The 17,144-nt window shown below is 42.3% G+C and overlaps 1 protein-coding gene across 1 annotated transcript; it reads right to left on the reverse strand.

Moving 5' to 3' along the window:
- Positions 1-138: 138 nt before the first annotated feature.
- On the reverse strand, positions 139-15,067 carry lrsam1 (leucine rich repeat and sterile alpha motif containing 1). The gene is made up of 25 exons (XM_026174574.1): positions 14,733-15,067; positions 12,637-12,815; positions 12,500-12,556; positions 11,764-11,808; positions 11,461-11,538; positions 11,166-11,234; positions 10,997-11,081; positions 10,795-10,916; positions 10,622-10,712; positions 8,651-8,760; positions 8,501-8,530; positions 7,639-7,761; positions 7,356-7,495; positions 7,218-7,262; positions 6,609-6,679; positions 6,229-6,328; positions 6,051-6,138; positions 5,882-5,956; positions 5,482-5,562; positions 4,468-4,563; positions 3,448-3,546; positions 3,237-3,368; positions 2,552-2,618; positions 2,196-2,410; positions 139-1,364 (listed from the first exon to the last, which is right to left on the reverse strand). The coding sequence occupies exons 2-25, from the start codon at positions 12,706-12,708 to the stop codon at positions 1,242-1,244; spliced, it is 2,214 nt and encodes a 737-aa protein (XP_026030359.1). The 5' UTR covers positions 12,709-12,815; positions 14,733-15,067; the 3' UTR covers positions 139-1,241.
- Positions 15,068-17,144: the final 2,077 nt, after the last annotated feature.

Consider the following 17,144-nt stretch of genomic DNA (forward strand, 5'->3'; position numbering starts at 1 on the left):
CATCTATGGAATAAGAGCACTTTTGTGATTGATCTGATGGTCACTAAACCACTGAAGAAATACAAAATACTCTTTCATAGTCCGAGAAGCAGATTTTGTGCCGAGTTACAGGAAACAAGATTCACACTGAACAAACTGTGAGAACTTTAGATTTTTAATTTCAGTGTCACTCTGTGGAAGAGCCTAGCACACTATGTCCAACATATTATAATCATTTCAATGTATAGTATAGTGAATAAGTTTAGAAAAGGTGCTGTCACTGAGTGAAAATCCAGAATATTTCAAGGCTGGGCTTAGATCCAGGTAACATCTCTGATCACACTGCTCCAGCCTTCCAACTTCATCAATAGCTCGATAAAATGGAACTCAGGATTTAATCAAATCCAAATGTTATACCCTCAAATCGACGTTAAAGGTCACAGTAAAGGTAGAAAAAGCTCAGAAATGAGTGTGTAGTTGTTTTATAGCTCATGTTTATATACATACACTGTGTTGAGATATCTGCCTGTGTAGTTATAATCAATAAAAAAAACACCCACTCTGACCACAGGAAATAACACGTATGGATTTTATATTCATACAGTCTGACGATATCATCACATTGACACTGAGGTGGAATCTCTGACACTGAACAAACTCATGTGGAGTTTTTAAAGGAGAGACTTTACTGAAGCATGCGAGAGGTTAAGAGCACTTGGTAAAATACACCAGCATTAGTGATGCTACACACAGACAGGTGACATTTGTTACATGGTACAGGTGAAACAGATGGACGAAAGGAAAAGCAGCAGTAAGAGGCCGAATCAGAGATGGAAACGATGAGCAATGAGGACAGAAATCTTTAAGGATCACCAGATTATACTGAGTTATTTAAACGTTAAGCTTTGGTTACTACACTAGAATTTTAAAAAAAAATAAAAAAATAAGTCATAGAAAAAGGCACGCATCAGTCATGAAGGCAGTGAACAGTCAGTGAGTGGTGTCATCCACTCGGCTCTTTATATATCACATAAAATAAAAATTACACAACTTAAACAGAACAGACACAAATAAATCCACCAGAGACGACTGGAAACACGTTAAAAAGATCTGAGAATGTCCTTCACAGAATACAGTTTGGTGATTACAGGAAAAGTGGCTCAGCGCTTTAAAAACCCACTAAAAGCTTCTCGACACGACACAGCAGCAGCTTCATCGTCATGCATAAATAGCTGAAAGTGACAGTTGTGAGGGAAGAGGGTCTAGTTGTGGTAGAGGCGTATGCGCTGGGATATGTTGGCCCGGCACAGAGGGCAGTTCTGCAGGGCATCGCTACACACCTGACAGCAGCACACATGACCACACGGCAGGAAGATCACCTGAGACTGCAGAGACAGGAGAGACAGTGAGTAATCTGAACTTTGAAGCCATCTTTCAGGCTGTCCTGGTTCTCACCATCTTGAATGAGCCATCAGCACTTCCTGTTTCCTCTGCACCCATGCAGGTGGAGACTGTTATTACCAAAATACTTAACAGTGGAAAAAACGTAAAAACTAACACCTCTCATGCCAAAAACTGCAGTTCCTCTAGTGGCCACACAAGGCTCCAAAAGCGTGTCAGTCCCATTGGATCTTATCTGAAGAACAGTTTGCATTAATAGGGGCGTGGCCTCTTTGACAGACAGGTGGATGGCCACACAGGCAGTGTAGCTGCTTGGCTTCACCTCAGCTAACTGGAGTCCCTGAACTGGACCTCAGGACCATGTTTGTGCTGTTGGAGCCTTTTCAGTGCAGTTAGCCAATAATAGGGCTGCTGTGAGGATGCTGTACCAACAGACTGACCGAGAAGCCTGAGCTCCAGTTTTGGTGAATAAAACTTGTTAAGTTTTACTGCCATTTAAGATCAGATCAGAAATGAGGGGAAAAAAAATCAGAAAATCCAGGTTTCAGAGCACAATGGTTCAGCGTTCATCCTGATAACACCTCCTCCTCATTTCTAATGCATTAATGCTCCCAGCAGCAACACTTGTACTAAACCTCAGTAAATCATGTTTGTATAACTGAGATCATGCCTGTCAGTCAAACTTGTCACTTTGCCCCTTTATTAAAACCCCAAACAGTTTTTTATGCTAAAAACGTGTTTTCTGCTCTCAAATCTGACATCTGATCTTATAATCTCATTGAGACTAAACTCATGACCATTTTAGCATTTCTTACCCCGGTCTCCATGCAGACCACACAGTCTGAGCTTCCCGGCCCTTCCACAGGGCTAGGTGCTGACGGGGTGACGGGGGTCCCCGGGGTCCCCGGGGTGAGTGGTGGGCTGGGCATTTGGATGTTTGAGGTGCTGGGAAAGAACGGAGGCGGGGAAGGAGATGGCGCAGAGGGGGTGACTTCCACTTCCGCCTCCTGCTTGGTGACTTTACAAGGTCCTGTAGAGGAGGAAACGGATCACGTCACTTTCCACATGCTAAACACTGAAAATCTAACATCTCTGTCCCATTAAACAGTTGCAGTGTGTCAGTGTTACAATGTGACTAACGCTCAGCTGTGGTGTGATGTGTGGACTGTACCTTGAGGCTGGCGTTCCCGGGCCCAGTTCAGAAGAGCTTTCTGGATTCCTGCTTCACTGATGCCCAACTGAAAACAAAGAATTCCATAAAGCTGATGATTTCATAAACCTGGATGTGACATGGCACCATGGATCCAAAAAAACAAAGCTTTAAAAGTTACACTGAGATGATCTTTAAATGCAACATGATCCAGTTGGAGAATAGAAACCTGCAGATGGCTATGTCAGCTACTCAGTGACGAAGGTGAATCAAGACACCATTCACCTTCAGAGTAGAGACCATCAAAACAGCACCTCCCTGTTTTTCTAATTTTACCCGATTTATGAAAATAACAACATCAAATGTATAGTTTAGTCTGATCTGTCAAAAGTAAGAATCTGTCCAAAACACTGCTGGATCCAGAGCCAGGCTGAGCCCTGTCTCTGGTAACAATCTCATCTTTAATATTCAATAAGGCAGAAGTAGTAACTAAATAATGGAGTGAAATAAACCAATGTTCTGTTTCATTACGCTGGAGATTGATTATTTGATGTTGATGTTCATACAGATGCTGGTGCAGAAACTAGACCTGGGCCAATCAAATGGCTTCCAGTTAATATGACAGATAATCAAGATAAACATTTTAAAAAATAAAAACAAAAAACAAATCGAGCAGCCCAGACAGAAACTTGCGCTGCAGACGCACCTTCTTGAGGTCGGAGGAGCTCATGTGGTGAAGCGCCTCGGTCGTCACTCGATGATGAGCCAGGATGGGCAGGTAGTGCTGAGCGGACAGTTTGCACAGCAAGTTCACCAGCTCCTTCTCCACACCCGCTTCCTGCAGAGAGATTACAGCTTTAGGTGGGATGCCACACTCTGTTTCCAGATGTTGCAGATGTTCATCTGTGCTATGTAACCTGCATGCGGAGTGACAGCGGCTTAGCGTCCAGCAGCCTCTGGTACTGGATCATCCAGTAGTTCTGCTGGTTGGACTCAGACTTCAGCTCCATCTCAGCCTGAAAAACACAACATGGGTTTTTGTTTATCCTCAGAACAGGAAACACAAACTCTACAAACAGGTATAAAGTTTATTTATAAAGTAGTTTTCATAGACATCTGGTCACAAAGCCATCATAACAACAAAAGGAATAAAAACATTAAAATATAATAGAAAATTAAAATGCATTTAATTGCAATACAAAATGTAAAAGTTAAAACTGAATAAAAGAAAAGAAACCAGAAATGTATTTGAAAGAAACAGGATTGTGAAACTGATTTTTCATGAGAGTTGAAGCTCGAAGAAGAATCAAATATAATGAAAAGATCACGAACGCTGGACTTGTGAGAAGGTAGAAAGAGTTTGACTGACATTTATATAGTTCAGGAGGATCAATAATCACACAATACCCAATCAAGATCATTGATGGAGAGATAGTGCGAGATAAACGGTTATCTGTTCATCCGCTAAGGCTTAAAAGACGCACACAGCAGAATGTCATCAGTATAGAAATGATTAAAAAAAATGTCAGAAAATGACTGAATGACACCACATAAAGGAAGGATGTACAAAGCAAATTCTATTGGATTCAGCACTGAGAGTTGTGGAACTTCTTCATCTTATACTGGGACTTGCAAGACCTGCAGCCTTCATCATCTCTCTGAAACAACCTGTTTGAGCTCCTCCCCCTTTAGGCCAACTTTCTTCTGACTGGCTGCCTCTCACAAACAGAGGGTACAAGTTGACTATGCTGAGCCCATTCTGTTTCAGGTCACTATATGAAACGGAGTACTAAGAGTAGACCAAAGCCTTGCTGTATGGAAGCTGACCTCATTATTTGAACCTTAATGTTTAATATGAACACCCACCACAGGAAGTGGAGAAACATGACAGGAAATTAGGAGAAGAAGAACAAAACCGCCACGAGATAATTCCTCACCAGAACCTGCAGCAGCTCCTGCTCTCGCTGGTCTCTCTGCTTCAGCAGCTGCTGCAACATGTCGCTGAGCGCCGTGCGCTGCTCCACCAGAACTTCCTGCACACAAACACACACAAATGGAGTGACGTTACACACACATCATTATCAGCTGTGGGCAGTCAATGTTTGTTAGTACTAAGGTTTATTTATTCAACATTACAAAAACTTAAATTTAAATATTACACAAAAAAAATTGGATATCAAATTCAAAAGGCCATGCAGGACTCGAGTGCAATGTTATAATAAAATACCATAGAAAAAATGCAGTGTGACTCCATCGTTAAAAATAAGTAAATAAAAAAGAACTAATATGAATGAGTTAATATGAATCTTTTCCTCCGCACCAAAGCAGACAGCAGTACAACCAACAGCAGTCGCATAAAGTAGCAGCACACACGTGACTATACACAGCAAAAATACACAACATGAAACAGTTTCATCAGTTTACTTTTGTCAGCATAAATCACACCGTTTGAGCTGTACTGTATTAAAAGCTGTCTGCTGCTGACAGAGAGGTGGTCCTGAGGAGGTGCAGAGCAGTTCATCACCATGTCATCAGCATAAAATCCAAGTTTGTACTTGTCTTATATGACTGAAATTATTTACATATAAAATAAATAGCAGTGGTCCCAGAACTGAACCTTGGGGAACACCTTTTTAGTCTTGCGTTTGTTTGTTTTTTGATAACCCTGCATTGACAGTTCTTTGCATTTTTATTGATCGCAGCTCGATCAGTTAAAAGGACTGTCTAATGTTGGCTGCCGTTTTGCTTTTAAGCTTTCTTCCTGAAACCTCACTGGTAGCCAGTTAAAACCTTAACAGTTTGTTTACTGTAGTTGCCTCTGTCACTCGTTTTAAGTCGCACATTTAAAGCTGCTGATCGTTTTCTTGAAATTTTGAACTGCTGCCATGAAGCGATGACATGGAAGTGAAAATAAACATGGGAGGGCAAACAAAGAAGGCGGTGACACCCACCTGCAGGTTCTCAGCATCCAGATTGCGTCTTTTAATCTCCAGTTTAGTCAGCTGCATTAACTCACCCTCTATGAGATGGATCTGAGGGACAGTGGAGAAGCAGACATGAGGCAAGCAAGGAGAGGGGACATGCTGCCGAGGCTATAATAATCTATGAGAAGCAACTTAAACTGGACATCTTCATTACTGTTAGGATGAGTAAGATGAATCTGATTATGAGCAGATTGTGGGAAAAAGTAAAATGACGTTAATGCCCAGTGTCTTTTCATTTTCAGCTATTTTTTTTTCCTTAGACTTGAATTAACTGAGTTTTTTGGACCTCTGGCAGAAACGAGCTGTAAAAACAAAACAAAGCAAAATAAAAAAACAAATAAAAAAACAATGATGCATCGTCACCGACCTGGTTACGGATGTACCCATGAACGGCGTCTTTTTGGAGCTGCAGCGCCTGGAATGCTGCCTTCTGCATCTCCTCCTGCAAAGACAACCATTCAAGGCAGGTCACCGAGGTGGGTTACCGAGTCCAGCAGCTTTAAACAGAGTGGGGGTTTGATTTCTACTCATCCTACCTCCTGTAAGATCTGGGCGATAGCTTTGGACTTGTCCAGAACTTGGAGGCACAGCATCTTGTCAAACTTCCTGTCTAAATTCTCTAAACTGTTACATAAGGAGAAGAGATTACAACATCTTTCCAAAAGCTGTCACAGGTCTCCCTGTTTATGGTTTGTGTATATGTGTGTTTCTGACCTCCTGCAGGCCTCAGTGACCAGGCTCTGTCTGCGGTAGTCACTGGCCTCCTGGAGGAGGCTCATGGCGCAGCTGTCAGACAGCATCTTCTGCATGGCCGCTAAAAACAGAGAGCAAGGAGAGGGGAAGAAAACACCACATGAGGAGCATGCTAGCTACGTTTTTGTCTTTTCCAGCTCTATGTTTTCATTCTTAGAGTAGCTTTGCATGATTCAGACTTCAAAATAATCCTTCTTTATCTCACACTTTAAGTATCAACTTTCCATACCTGAGATGACCATATTAGGGAGATCCCCTCTCTATGATATCATACAGAGCCAGAGTAGAAAAAACTGAGTAAAATTATGTGTTTTAATGCCTGAATGAGACAAGCTCTATACCTGCCACCTCCTTCTTCCTCAGTGAGTTAGCTTCTTCCTGCGTGATGGTGGTCAGATGTTCCATACGGATCCTGAGGGGAAAACATTTTGTTTCAGCATTTCACTGCAGACTTACAGGAACTTTCTATAACTTCCTGTGTTTAAAACGGCTAAGTCCTAAACAGGATGTGAAGAAACAATCACTGTGACTTTATCAACAAAACATCTTTGTAATGTGTTGACAAGATATCAACTGAAGTCCAACTAGGACCACGCTGTACCCTCATGAAATATCTCACACAACTACCAGCACCTCCATCACAATACAGCATCGCCACTGGCTTTGATGGAGTCAGATTCCAGACAGGAGCAACGCAGCAACTCACGATCTGTATTCCATTAAGATCAGAATATGAAAATCAAGCCCTCCAAACTGGTTTGTAAAGTGTTCTTTTGTCCTGCTGTTTTTTTTTTTTTACCCTCCCATCCCTGAAAGCACTTTATGCATCTCCTTCACAAAGTGCTCCAGAAATAGACAGCTAAGTGGGAAACAATTGGATGAGTGCTGCTGTGTTGTAGAGTCTTATTTCTCTTCCCTGTGTGTTATGGATCATTGGTCAGAACACTCACCGATCCTCCTCCATGGCTTGGAGGAACTCTGCACTCTTTTTCTGCCTGCAAGGATGCAGATGAACACACTGCAGTTAGCACAGACTCATCAGTGGAGACGCCATATTTAAAGTATCCGCAGAAACCCCTCCTTCAGACCTGTTGTTGTCCATCAGCAGGCTGCTGATGCGACTGCTGATGTTGTCTTCAGCTTGTCTGACTTTCTCCAGCACCAGTTGCCTCTCAGCCTCCTGAGCTCTCTGCTGCTTGCTGACGCCCTGCTCCACCCTCTCCTGCTCCTAAAAGGCACACAGAGCATATAAAACAGGCAATTTTAGGAATTACACACAGAATCATCATCATCAGGGATGATTCGGTGTTAACAGAAAGAAGGAGCTGACAATTAAACCTATCAAGAAGACTTCTGGGCGGTTGTTATTACCTGTCGGACTGAGTTGAGGATGTTCTCCTTGTTGGAGTTTTTCATCATTACAAGCTGGGTATGCTCCCTTTGCTTCTCCTCCAGGTGCTTCTCGAAGGCCAACTTCTCCTGCTGCTTCTGCTCCTGCAGGACATACAAACCAGTCAGAAAACTTTCAAACTTCAGCTGCTCAAACACAGGTTTCACTTTATTCAGCTCATGTAAAAATAATGCAACACCTCTGAACAGAAAGCCTTATCTGCAGATTCTCAGCCCTCTAAATAATAACTACTGCTACAGTCTGCAGCCAGTTTCCACAATAATAAGCTAAAAAAAATAAATAAATTCTGTGGGGACAGAACAAGAAATTGTAATAAGAACAAATAAAATAAGAATATTTAATTTCACTGAAACAATTAAAACACAAAAAAGCAGCAAAGGAACTACAAAACTTATCAGAGTCTAGAAATGGAAATTAAACTGGGACCTAAAATCGAACCTTGTGGTGCACCACAGTAACGCTTCAGTTGAGAAGTTGGTGGTCAAAAAAGTTATTTTCAGAAGACAGCAGGAAATCAGATACGTGTACTGTCCTTTATGGCACCTCGTGTTTGAAACTGACCGAAAAAAATTACATCAAAACTGCTCTCTGCTAGGAGAAGGGCTTTTGTTCTCTTTGTGTAATGTACTCAAAAGTTCGGTAAAAGCTAGTAGTTGTGTTGAAAGATGTGCTATAACTTTGTTCTTCACCCTGGTGTTGCAGAAAAACGACACAGGAAATATTAAAGAAAACTTGTATGCCTGAAAGAAGTAGAAAAGGTACTAGATAAAACTAAGATATTAAAAGATGTTGAAGAAAAATGAGGAATGTCTTGTCACCAACCTTTCTCTTCTCATAGTCACTAAATTTGTTCTGCAACAGAAAAAGAGGAAACACTGAAAGACACTTGTAGTATCTCACACAGAAATCCATAAACGTATCAAAGAAGCTGGTGTTCGTGTCCTCTACACACTCCACAAGAGAAAGCTGTACCTGCCAGGCCTCATCCAACCCATCCAGGCAGTCGGAGCTCTGCCTGCCGCCGTCGCTCTCCAGCACCGGCAGGAGGTACTGAGAGGGTGGGCAGTACTCCTCTCCCAGCTCTGGAAAGCAAACCAACCAACCAGTCAATTCACCTTCATGCTGCCCAAACCACAACAATCATACAGCACATTTTTAGTTTACACCGTGATGTGACACAGAGAAGCCTAGATATTAAAACTTCTAACTTGTGCCAAAACAACAGTTTTGGTCTCTATAGATGGGTTCCACCTTAATAACTGCTGTTCATTAACCAGGAGGGCATATGCAGGTCTTTTGAGTTCATAAGCCTCCTGATGCTACGGTCAGCAAAGTGTACAATGCTGTTAAAGTGGTGGAGCTGCAGGCTGGACCAGGAATTCTCACGGCCTGATTAAAACAACATGAGGTAATGCCAAGATGAAAGTCGCTGCCTCAGCAGAAGTAACCGCACACATACGAGAGAGGGAGAAGTGAAACAGTAAAAATACACATGCATGTTCTGATTTCAGATTCAGTGTCTGTGTTCGTGTCAAATCTGTGAATTTTACTGAACTCTTTGTAGAATTTATTGCCGTTTGTTTAGAGTAACTCTGTTGTGGAAGACCTGAAGCTTTTTTTTTTTGCCTTTTTTTGCCTTTTTCAGCTTTATTGACAGGAAAGCGGAAGGAGAAAGAGAGGGGATGACATGCGGCTAAGAGCCACGGGTTGGTTTCGAACCTGGGCCGGCCACTCTCAGCCATATCTCTCGTATGGCATGTGACCGCCCGCTCAACGCACTGAGCTAAACCGGTGTCCCGGACCTTAAGCTCATCTGATGTTTTTCTACAACATTTCTTTTATATGCAATATATTGTAAGCATCTGAAATCTTTAAACTAATTATTCACGTTCCATTCATGTACAACACCATCAGTTCAAAGACAAAGTCATAGCTTTGTCTCTTTTTCTGTGACAGGAAGTTAAAAACATGCAGACCGGGCACCCAAAGCCAACCGATATGATCGAGGTGTAAACCACATTCACACAGACGTGCTGACGCTAACTAGCGAAGGAAGAAGTCTACTGCTGCCAGAGCTGCTAACATTAGCCACACTCGGCTCATATCACGTTTACATGAACGTGCTGTTACACCAAAGGCTGCACAGTTCCTGCACTATTTAAAAATATCAAAGTTTTTCCTTTTAAGACCTTTTTTAAGACGTAGTAAATAAGAACTAACACAGAGTCGTGTGGAAAAAAAATGTTGTATTTTTAACCCTTTTTTAAATCCTTTTTTTTTAAACCAGTTTTTTTCTTTATACTGGAAATTAGAAACAAACTCCCTGCTATCTTTCCTTTTTTTCTGTGCACTTCTGCATTTTGAACCGAACAACAAATCAGCATCATCATCTGCTTACCTCATCTGTGACGCGGCACGGGAAAACACAGAAAGACCAACATTTTCATTTCTTGTTTCCTCAAATTTAAAATTTCAAGATTAATGTGTAAAAACAGATTTATTTATTTATCATTATTTATTTTCTATGAATTCTGAACAGACTGTGCCTTTTTTATTATTATTGTATCACTGATGCAAATAGATAAATACTCACTTGAAGCATGTTTAGAAAAGATTAAACTTCTGATAAAAACTTCACTGTTGTTACAAGAAACCATCAATCGATTACAATTTAGTCTGCGTCATCGCCACAGGCTCATTATTTCCAACACAGCAAAGAAGCATCAGCATCTGCGCCCTATGTGGTAAATCTAAGGAGCTACTACATCTCAGTGAGCCAGTAGGAAAGGCAGCAATCAACAGAATTCTCACCTACAGTTTGAGGAAATAAGACATTTTAAGATTAATTTTCTTGACTGTGATCTCAGACAGGAACCCTGTAGGTTTACGTTTTTCTGCCGTTAATCAACAAATAAATGAGTGACCACGAGCGGCAAATCCTACCCGTGCACAGGAAGCGTTGGATGCTCTCTGTTCCCTCTGTGCACACAGACGAAGGTGGGAAGGACATCATGGCAGCATCAAGGCTAAAACTCTGTCACAGAAACACACACACACTTATAAAACACCAGTTTGTTTTCAGCCTTCCTGTAGGTCTGAATCAGTGGACACCTCACCTCTAAGGTGCGGATGTAGGCCAGCGCTTTGGGAAGCGTCACAATGTTGTTGTCACTCACATCGAGTGTCCGCAGGCTGCTCAGAGAACCAGCAGAGGACGGCAGCTCAGTGAGGCAGTTTCCTGTTAGAGAAAAAGAAAATACACAACTAGCTTCTTGTGACTCATCTCGCTTCAGAGCAAGCAAGCAGGAAGCATCGTACCCTTTAAATTAAGAGTCTGCAGGAGGCACAGGTTCCCGATGGAATCTGGCAGGGCCTTCAAACGGTTCTTCTCCACATTCAGGATCTGACAGAAGAAGAAAGACCGCAGGTGGATGCTGACGACATTTATTCACACTTACTTCCCGTATAACTGGAGAGCAGGCTTTACCTGCAGCGCCGTCAGTTTCCCGATGTCCTCTGGCAGAGAGGTGAGTTTGTTCTCATGCAGGTCTAAAACCTTCGGAGGGTCACAGGAGGGTTTTCTCAGAAAATAAATCCAGCACTAACATCTGCATGCTAACTCTAACAAACTCTAAGGTAACACAGAGTTAAAAACGATGATGAGCTATGAGCCTCAAGCTGAGGTACACATTCGAAATGCAGTACGTTTAAAAACAAAAAACGAGAGAAACACCATCACCTATGAAGAGGATATGATGATGTCACAGGGTCCCAGGGCTTACCTTTAATGTAATGAGGGTGCTGATGTCAATGCCTTTGGGCAACAGATGCCGCAGCTCGTTGTTGTGGAGGATAAGTACCTGAATGAAAGAAACAGAGGTAACATTTTCATTGCTCTATCTGCTGTTAGTCTGTGAGGGTTGGCCAGTCAGAAGAGAGATAGCTAAAAAGAGGAGGAGCTAAAGCACTAGTTGAAGCTCTAAGTTCTGGAGTCTGAGGAATATTGTGTGTGAGATTTTTTGCAGAAACTCTTCACTGAGTAAATAAATATCAAACCACTTAAAAGCTCTGCAACTCTGTCTCACCTTCTTATGAAGCACTTTGCTGATGGAAAAGGCACTCGAGGGGGCCTGTGATGTAACACACGAAAACATTAGCTGTAGCCAGCACAATTTAATCACATCTTAGTCAATCTCAGGAAAAAAAATGGGATAAAAGACTCAAAGAAAAGAATGAAAGAAAAATGCTGTTCTGTTGATGGTGGCACAGCTGGAAGTAATCTCTCAGCAAAAATAGCAATAATAAAAACACAGTTTAGCTCCAACTTGGCTTTTTTTTTTTTAATAGAAGTCGAAAACTGCTAACTAATCGATTCACATTGTGACTCATTAGTGCTCCCACTAATGACTCCCTGCTCTCTTCCATTTCTCTTCTGTTTGCAGAGTTTTTCCTTTGTTTAGGATAGATTAGGACTTTTTTGTCATAACACATGTATAAATATATAAAATATATATGCAGGGTAACGAAATACAATTTGCTTCTAATCAGAAGTGCAAGAGCAGTAAGTGCAATAAGAGCAGATTATATACAGATATGGGTAGTATAAAAGGTGGGAATATTGATGAACAGATTATCCACAAATAGGTTAAGTAAACAGATGTTCATATAGCTATACAGAGAGCAAAAATACTAGTAGTTTAGAAGTATTAGTAGTTTGCTAACATAACAGAAAAAGAGAAATAAAGGCTACTGTTACTCATCAGGTTAATGTGTAAACCACAACACGATGGCTGTCAGGGATCAGTGCAGCTTTCCTCTCACCTCTGACAGCCCACAGGCTGAGATGTCCAGGATGTCATCAGCACCAGCTTCCTTAGACTGAGGAGGATAACTAAGAGTAAGCGGGTGGATTTGTGATAGATACGTTAACACTAGCACCAGCAGCTTCTTCTTCTTACCCGGCACAGCTGATACTCGAGTCTCTTCTGGCAGTCCTCGCTGGGCTTCCTCTTCCTGAAGAATAGAGGCATCCTGACCCCGGGTGTTTTCCTTCCTGTTCCCTCCCCCTCCACTCAAACAAGAGTCACACGGAGGTCTGACGGACAGGTTGGACAACCCTGACCACACCACCTGCACTCTAGGAGAAGCAGAGACATGAAAGACTAATCAGATAAATATGAATTTAACTTGTATCACAGAAACACAATAAGCTGTAGTGTGATTACTGAATGATTTAAAGGGAATGATTCCACTCATTTACAGCACTACATTTTTATCCCGGGACTAAACTATTTATGGTTTAGTTTAGGAGGTATATGAAGCCTTTCAGCTCACTCTCTGTCTGAGACAAGCTGTTTTACCCCTAAAGCCTTCACAAAGCTCTGTGTAGGTGTTAAAGGTGTTTCTGTAACTATGGATTACACTCCTCCTCATCCCACCAGTGTTCAGAGGTGAACAATCGTAGATTTCCAATGTATTCACACAAGTAACATTATTAATATGTCTATTACAATGCTCAGAGAAATTAGAACACTTAAATCACCCATCCATCCATCCATCCATCCATCCATCCATCCATCGATCTTCATCCGCTTTATCCGAGACCGGGTCGCGGGGGCAGCAGCCTAAGCAGAGAAGCCCAGACCTCCCTCTCCCCAGCCACCTCCTTCAGCTAGTGAAGGAGGTGGCTGGGGGGGGGGGGGGGGGGACACCCAGCTGGGGGGGACACCAAGGCGTTCCCAGGCCAGCCAAAAGATATAATCTCTCCAGCGTGTCATGGGTCTGCCCCGGGGCCTCCTCCCGGTGGGACATGCCTGGAACACCCCACTCAGGGGGCATCCTTGTCAGATGCCCGAACCACCTCAGCTGGCTCCTTTCGATGTGGAGCAGCAGCGGCTCTACTCTGAGCCCCTCCCGGATGGCCGAACTTCTCACCCTATCTCTAAGGGAGAGGCCAGCCACCCTTCAGAGGAAGCTCATTTCTGCCGCTTGTATCCGCGATCTCGTTCTTTCGGTCACTACCCACAGCTCATGGCCATAGGTGAGGGTAGGGACGTAGATCGACCGGTAAATTGAGAGCTTCGCTTTTACACTCAGCTCCCTCTTCACCATGACGGACCAGTGCAGCGGAGTGCAGCGGCCGCATCACTGCAGCCGCAGCCCCAATCCATCTGTCGATCTCCGGCTCCCTTCTCCCATCACTCGCGAACAAGACCCCGAGATACTTGAACTCCTCCACTTGGGGCAGGAACTCATCCCTCAGATTTGGAGGTGCTGATCCTCATTCCCGCTGCTTCACACTCGGCTGCGAACCGTTCCAGTGCGAGCTGGAGGCCCCCGCCCGATGAAGCCAACAGAACCACATCATCCGCAAAAAGCAGAGATGAGATTCTGAGACCACCATATATATATAGATTCTATGAAAAGTAAAATGCCTCAGTGTTTTCACAGACAGTTCAATGTGAATGCGAATGCAGCTGCAGTAAACAGCACGGCCCCTTGGGCTTACACTTACACATTGAAGCAAATGAATACAAATTCAAACTAAAATTACAAAATTATGTTTTACTTTTTAAATTCATAAACAGCTACACTGATTTACATTGTATATAATGGCATTATTTGGTTTATTTATTGACTTATTTGTTTATGAATAGACTTTAAAGACTTGGTTGCTCAGTTCATTCCTAGATGTTTCACAATGACATATGTGATCTGTATGATCGCAGTCACGGGGAGCTTGGTGTATGGATTTTCCCACAGCTGAAGGCCCTTGTGGGTGTGGCTTTGGGGAGGGGAACGGAGGATTACCGTAAACTGACATGACGTTAATCAGTAGAATTAGAAAAAGATAATAAACCTCAGTAGACTTTAAACCTGATGACAACCACCTTTAACCCACCTGTGCTCACCTTTTGACAGCCGACAAGTTCAGCTACACTAAACTGTGCTGACGGATAAGCTAACATGCTAAAAGATAACATTAAACTGTAGCCTGTTGGAGTGTGTCAACAGCAGGAAGTGGAGTCAGAGTAATGTCAGGTTTCAAACTCACCGTGTGATTATTACAGTCTCTCCTATTCTTCGCTGTTCTCAGGATAAAAATGTTTAAAGGAAGCTCCGATGTTCGCTAACATGTGAAGTAGCTGGTCCAGTTAGTCGATTTTAACTATTTAGATCTGAACTCCTCCCCACTTTACCCTCGTAGCTCATAAAAATGAAGCCATACGGTAATATTTCCACTCAGATCGAATGAGGCTGACTGCTGCTAACCTACACGAGCTGATTAATGCAATCAAAACAAACAGTTAACTGCATTTTTCTTCTTCTCCGCCCCGTTACCGGCTCCAGCGTGATAGCAGGAGCCTGTCGCCCCCTATAGTTCACACTGCGCATGTGCACATAAGTCATATCAGGTCGCACTGCCGCTGATATTTCAAAGAGTGGTGTAGACTTCTTGTTTTTGCTTTGCTCCCATCTTACTTACTTAATTATAATAACTGAAAAAGGTGTTTGATTATGCAGATTTTCAGTCATCCAGTTTAGGGCGGTCTTATGACTCCTATGAATTGCATACCTGGGACCCTCCACCTTTTGTCTTAAAAATGAAGACTCCTCTTGGAGGAGATGTGAAATATCTTTACTAACTTAAACAAGCCCAGGTCCTTTCCTATTTAAAGCTCCCACAAAAAAATTAGTCTGCGCCGAAGATTCAGGCTAAATTTGGCAAAAGGGCATTCAGATCTAAAAACATTTTTAAACAGCCCGAAGGCTGAAAATGCTGCGTCTGAATATTTGTTACCTCTGTTTTTTGGCCCGATAATTTAGAAAACACGCTCCTTTAAGGTAGTGCAGCTTCTTTGCACTTACCCCGCACGTGAGCACTTTGTCCAGCAGGGGTCGCGCTAGGCACGTTTATGCCACACCGAACGAAGCCCGGCTGTTTGCATGTGGCAGTAATTATAATCTCAGAGGTGTGCTCTTAAAGCATGATGTTTTTGATTGTGGTTTTAAGCCTCACCCTCTCTGCATGCTTTATAACTCCACTGACTAAACACACCTGGTCGGTTTAATAAAAATATTAACATAACCAGATAACCTGCAGACCTGAACCCGAGCAGTGTTTATCACAGCCCTCTGCAGGTGTGATGTATGACTCTGAACCCACAAGAGGCGCCCGCGCAGCTATAAATAACCACATAATTAAAGGTGTTGACAGGGAACTGACACTGTGGTTAGAGCTGCTCTCCCCGGAGCCCCCCTTTAGTTTAAAAAGCTTCACACACACTACAGATCCCCCCCTCCAACAACACTAGCGTCCTCAGAACAGGATCATGTGTGGGCTTATTACCAGAGGAGGTGTTACATGTGAGGCTTGTCATGGTCTTATTGTGCATATACTAATGAATCTTCAGTGAAGGAGGGGAGACTTTTAATCAACTTAAAGTCAGAAATTAATTCCAAAGGTTCATAATTACCCTCATCCATAGACTGTATATAAAAGACAGGTGAAACGAACTTAAAATAATAATAATAATTATAAATATAACAGACATGCAGTTTACTTCCTTACTAATTTATTTCACTTCTTCATTTCCTTCCCTCCTTCCTTCTTTTCACTTTCATCCTTAAATCCTTATTTCTCTTGCTCCTATACCGTCCTTCATACTTTTCTACTTTTTCTCCTTTTTCTCATTCCCCCTTCAAACTTTCCTTTCTTACCTTGTTCCCAACTTCCTTCCTTCCTTCCTTCCTTCCTTCCATATTCCTTACTTTTTGAGTCCGTCTGTCACCCTTTCTTCCTTCCTTCTTTTCTCTTTCTTCCTTATTTTCCATGTTCCTAATTTCCTTCCTTCATTCATTCATTACCTGTTGCTCTTTAATTTTTTCCTCCCCTGGTCCTTTCCATTTGAACTGTAATTTCCTTAATTTTTAACATCCTTTTATCCCTTCTTCCTAAATGCCTTCCTTTCTTCCCCTTAGCATCCTTCTCCATTCCTTCTTATACTTTCCTTCCTTCTTTGTTTCTTGGTCCTCTTGGACTCCTTTTATTTCAGGATTGGCTCTTCACATTCGAACAATAAATTAGAAACACGCCCATTAAACTACATAAATACATAAATAAAATTAGATTTAAATAAATATTATAAATAAATCTGGAGCAGAAAGCCTAACTCTTTAAGTTAAACTGATTTGAGTTATTTATTGATTCTGTTTTTATTTAGTAATAAATCCCTGTTGTTGTAAGAAGAATAATTTCTCTCTTGAAGCAAAGCGCCATGTGAATAAACGACTGTTTGCAGTCACAGTCAGGAGATAATTATGGCATATTTAGATTTTAGATCAGCAGTCATCCATCTTCCTGACCACAGGCAGGAACCACGCCCATTTCGTGACGCAGAGGAGGCGTGGCCTGGCTGGTTTAAATTGGGGAGGAGCGCTCCTCCGTGAACAGCTCAGTGCGCGA

Source organism: Astatotilapia calliptera, chromosome 7, assembly GCF_900246225.1.
Source record: "Astatotilapia calliptera chromosome 7, fAstCal1.2, whole genome shotgun sequence".
NCBI lineage: Eukaryota > Metazoa > Chordata > Actinopteri > Cichliformes > Cichlidae > Astatotilapia > Astatotilapia calliptera.

What these genes read in the sequence shown, in the direction of transcription:
- lrsam1 (XM_026174574.1), bottom strand. Translation starts at nt 12,708, where the DNA reads ATGCCTCTATTCTTCAGGAAGAGGAAGCCCAGCGAGGACTGCCAGAAG. An exon ending in CAGCCTGTGGGCTGTCAGAG is followed by an intron (nt 11,809 to 12,499) that starts GTGAGAGGAAAG and finishes GTTACATCACAG; the next exon opens with GCCCCCTCGAGTGCCTTTTC. An exon ending in GTCACTGAGGCCTGCAGGAG is followed by an intron (nt 6,139 to 6,228) that starts GTCAGAAACACA and finishes CTTATGTAACAG; the next exon opens with TTTAGAGAATTTAGACAGGA.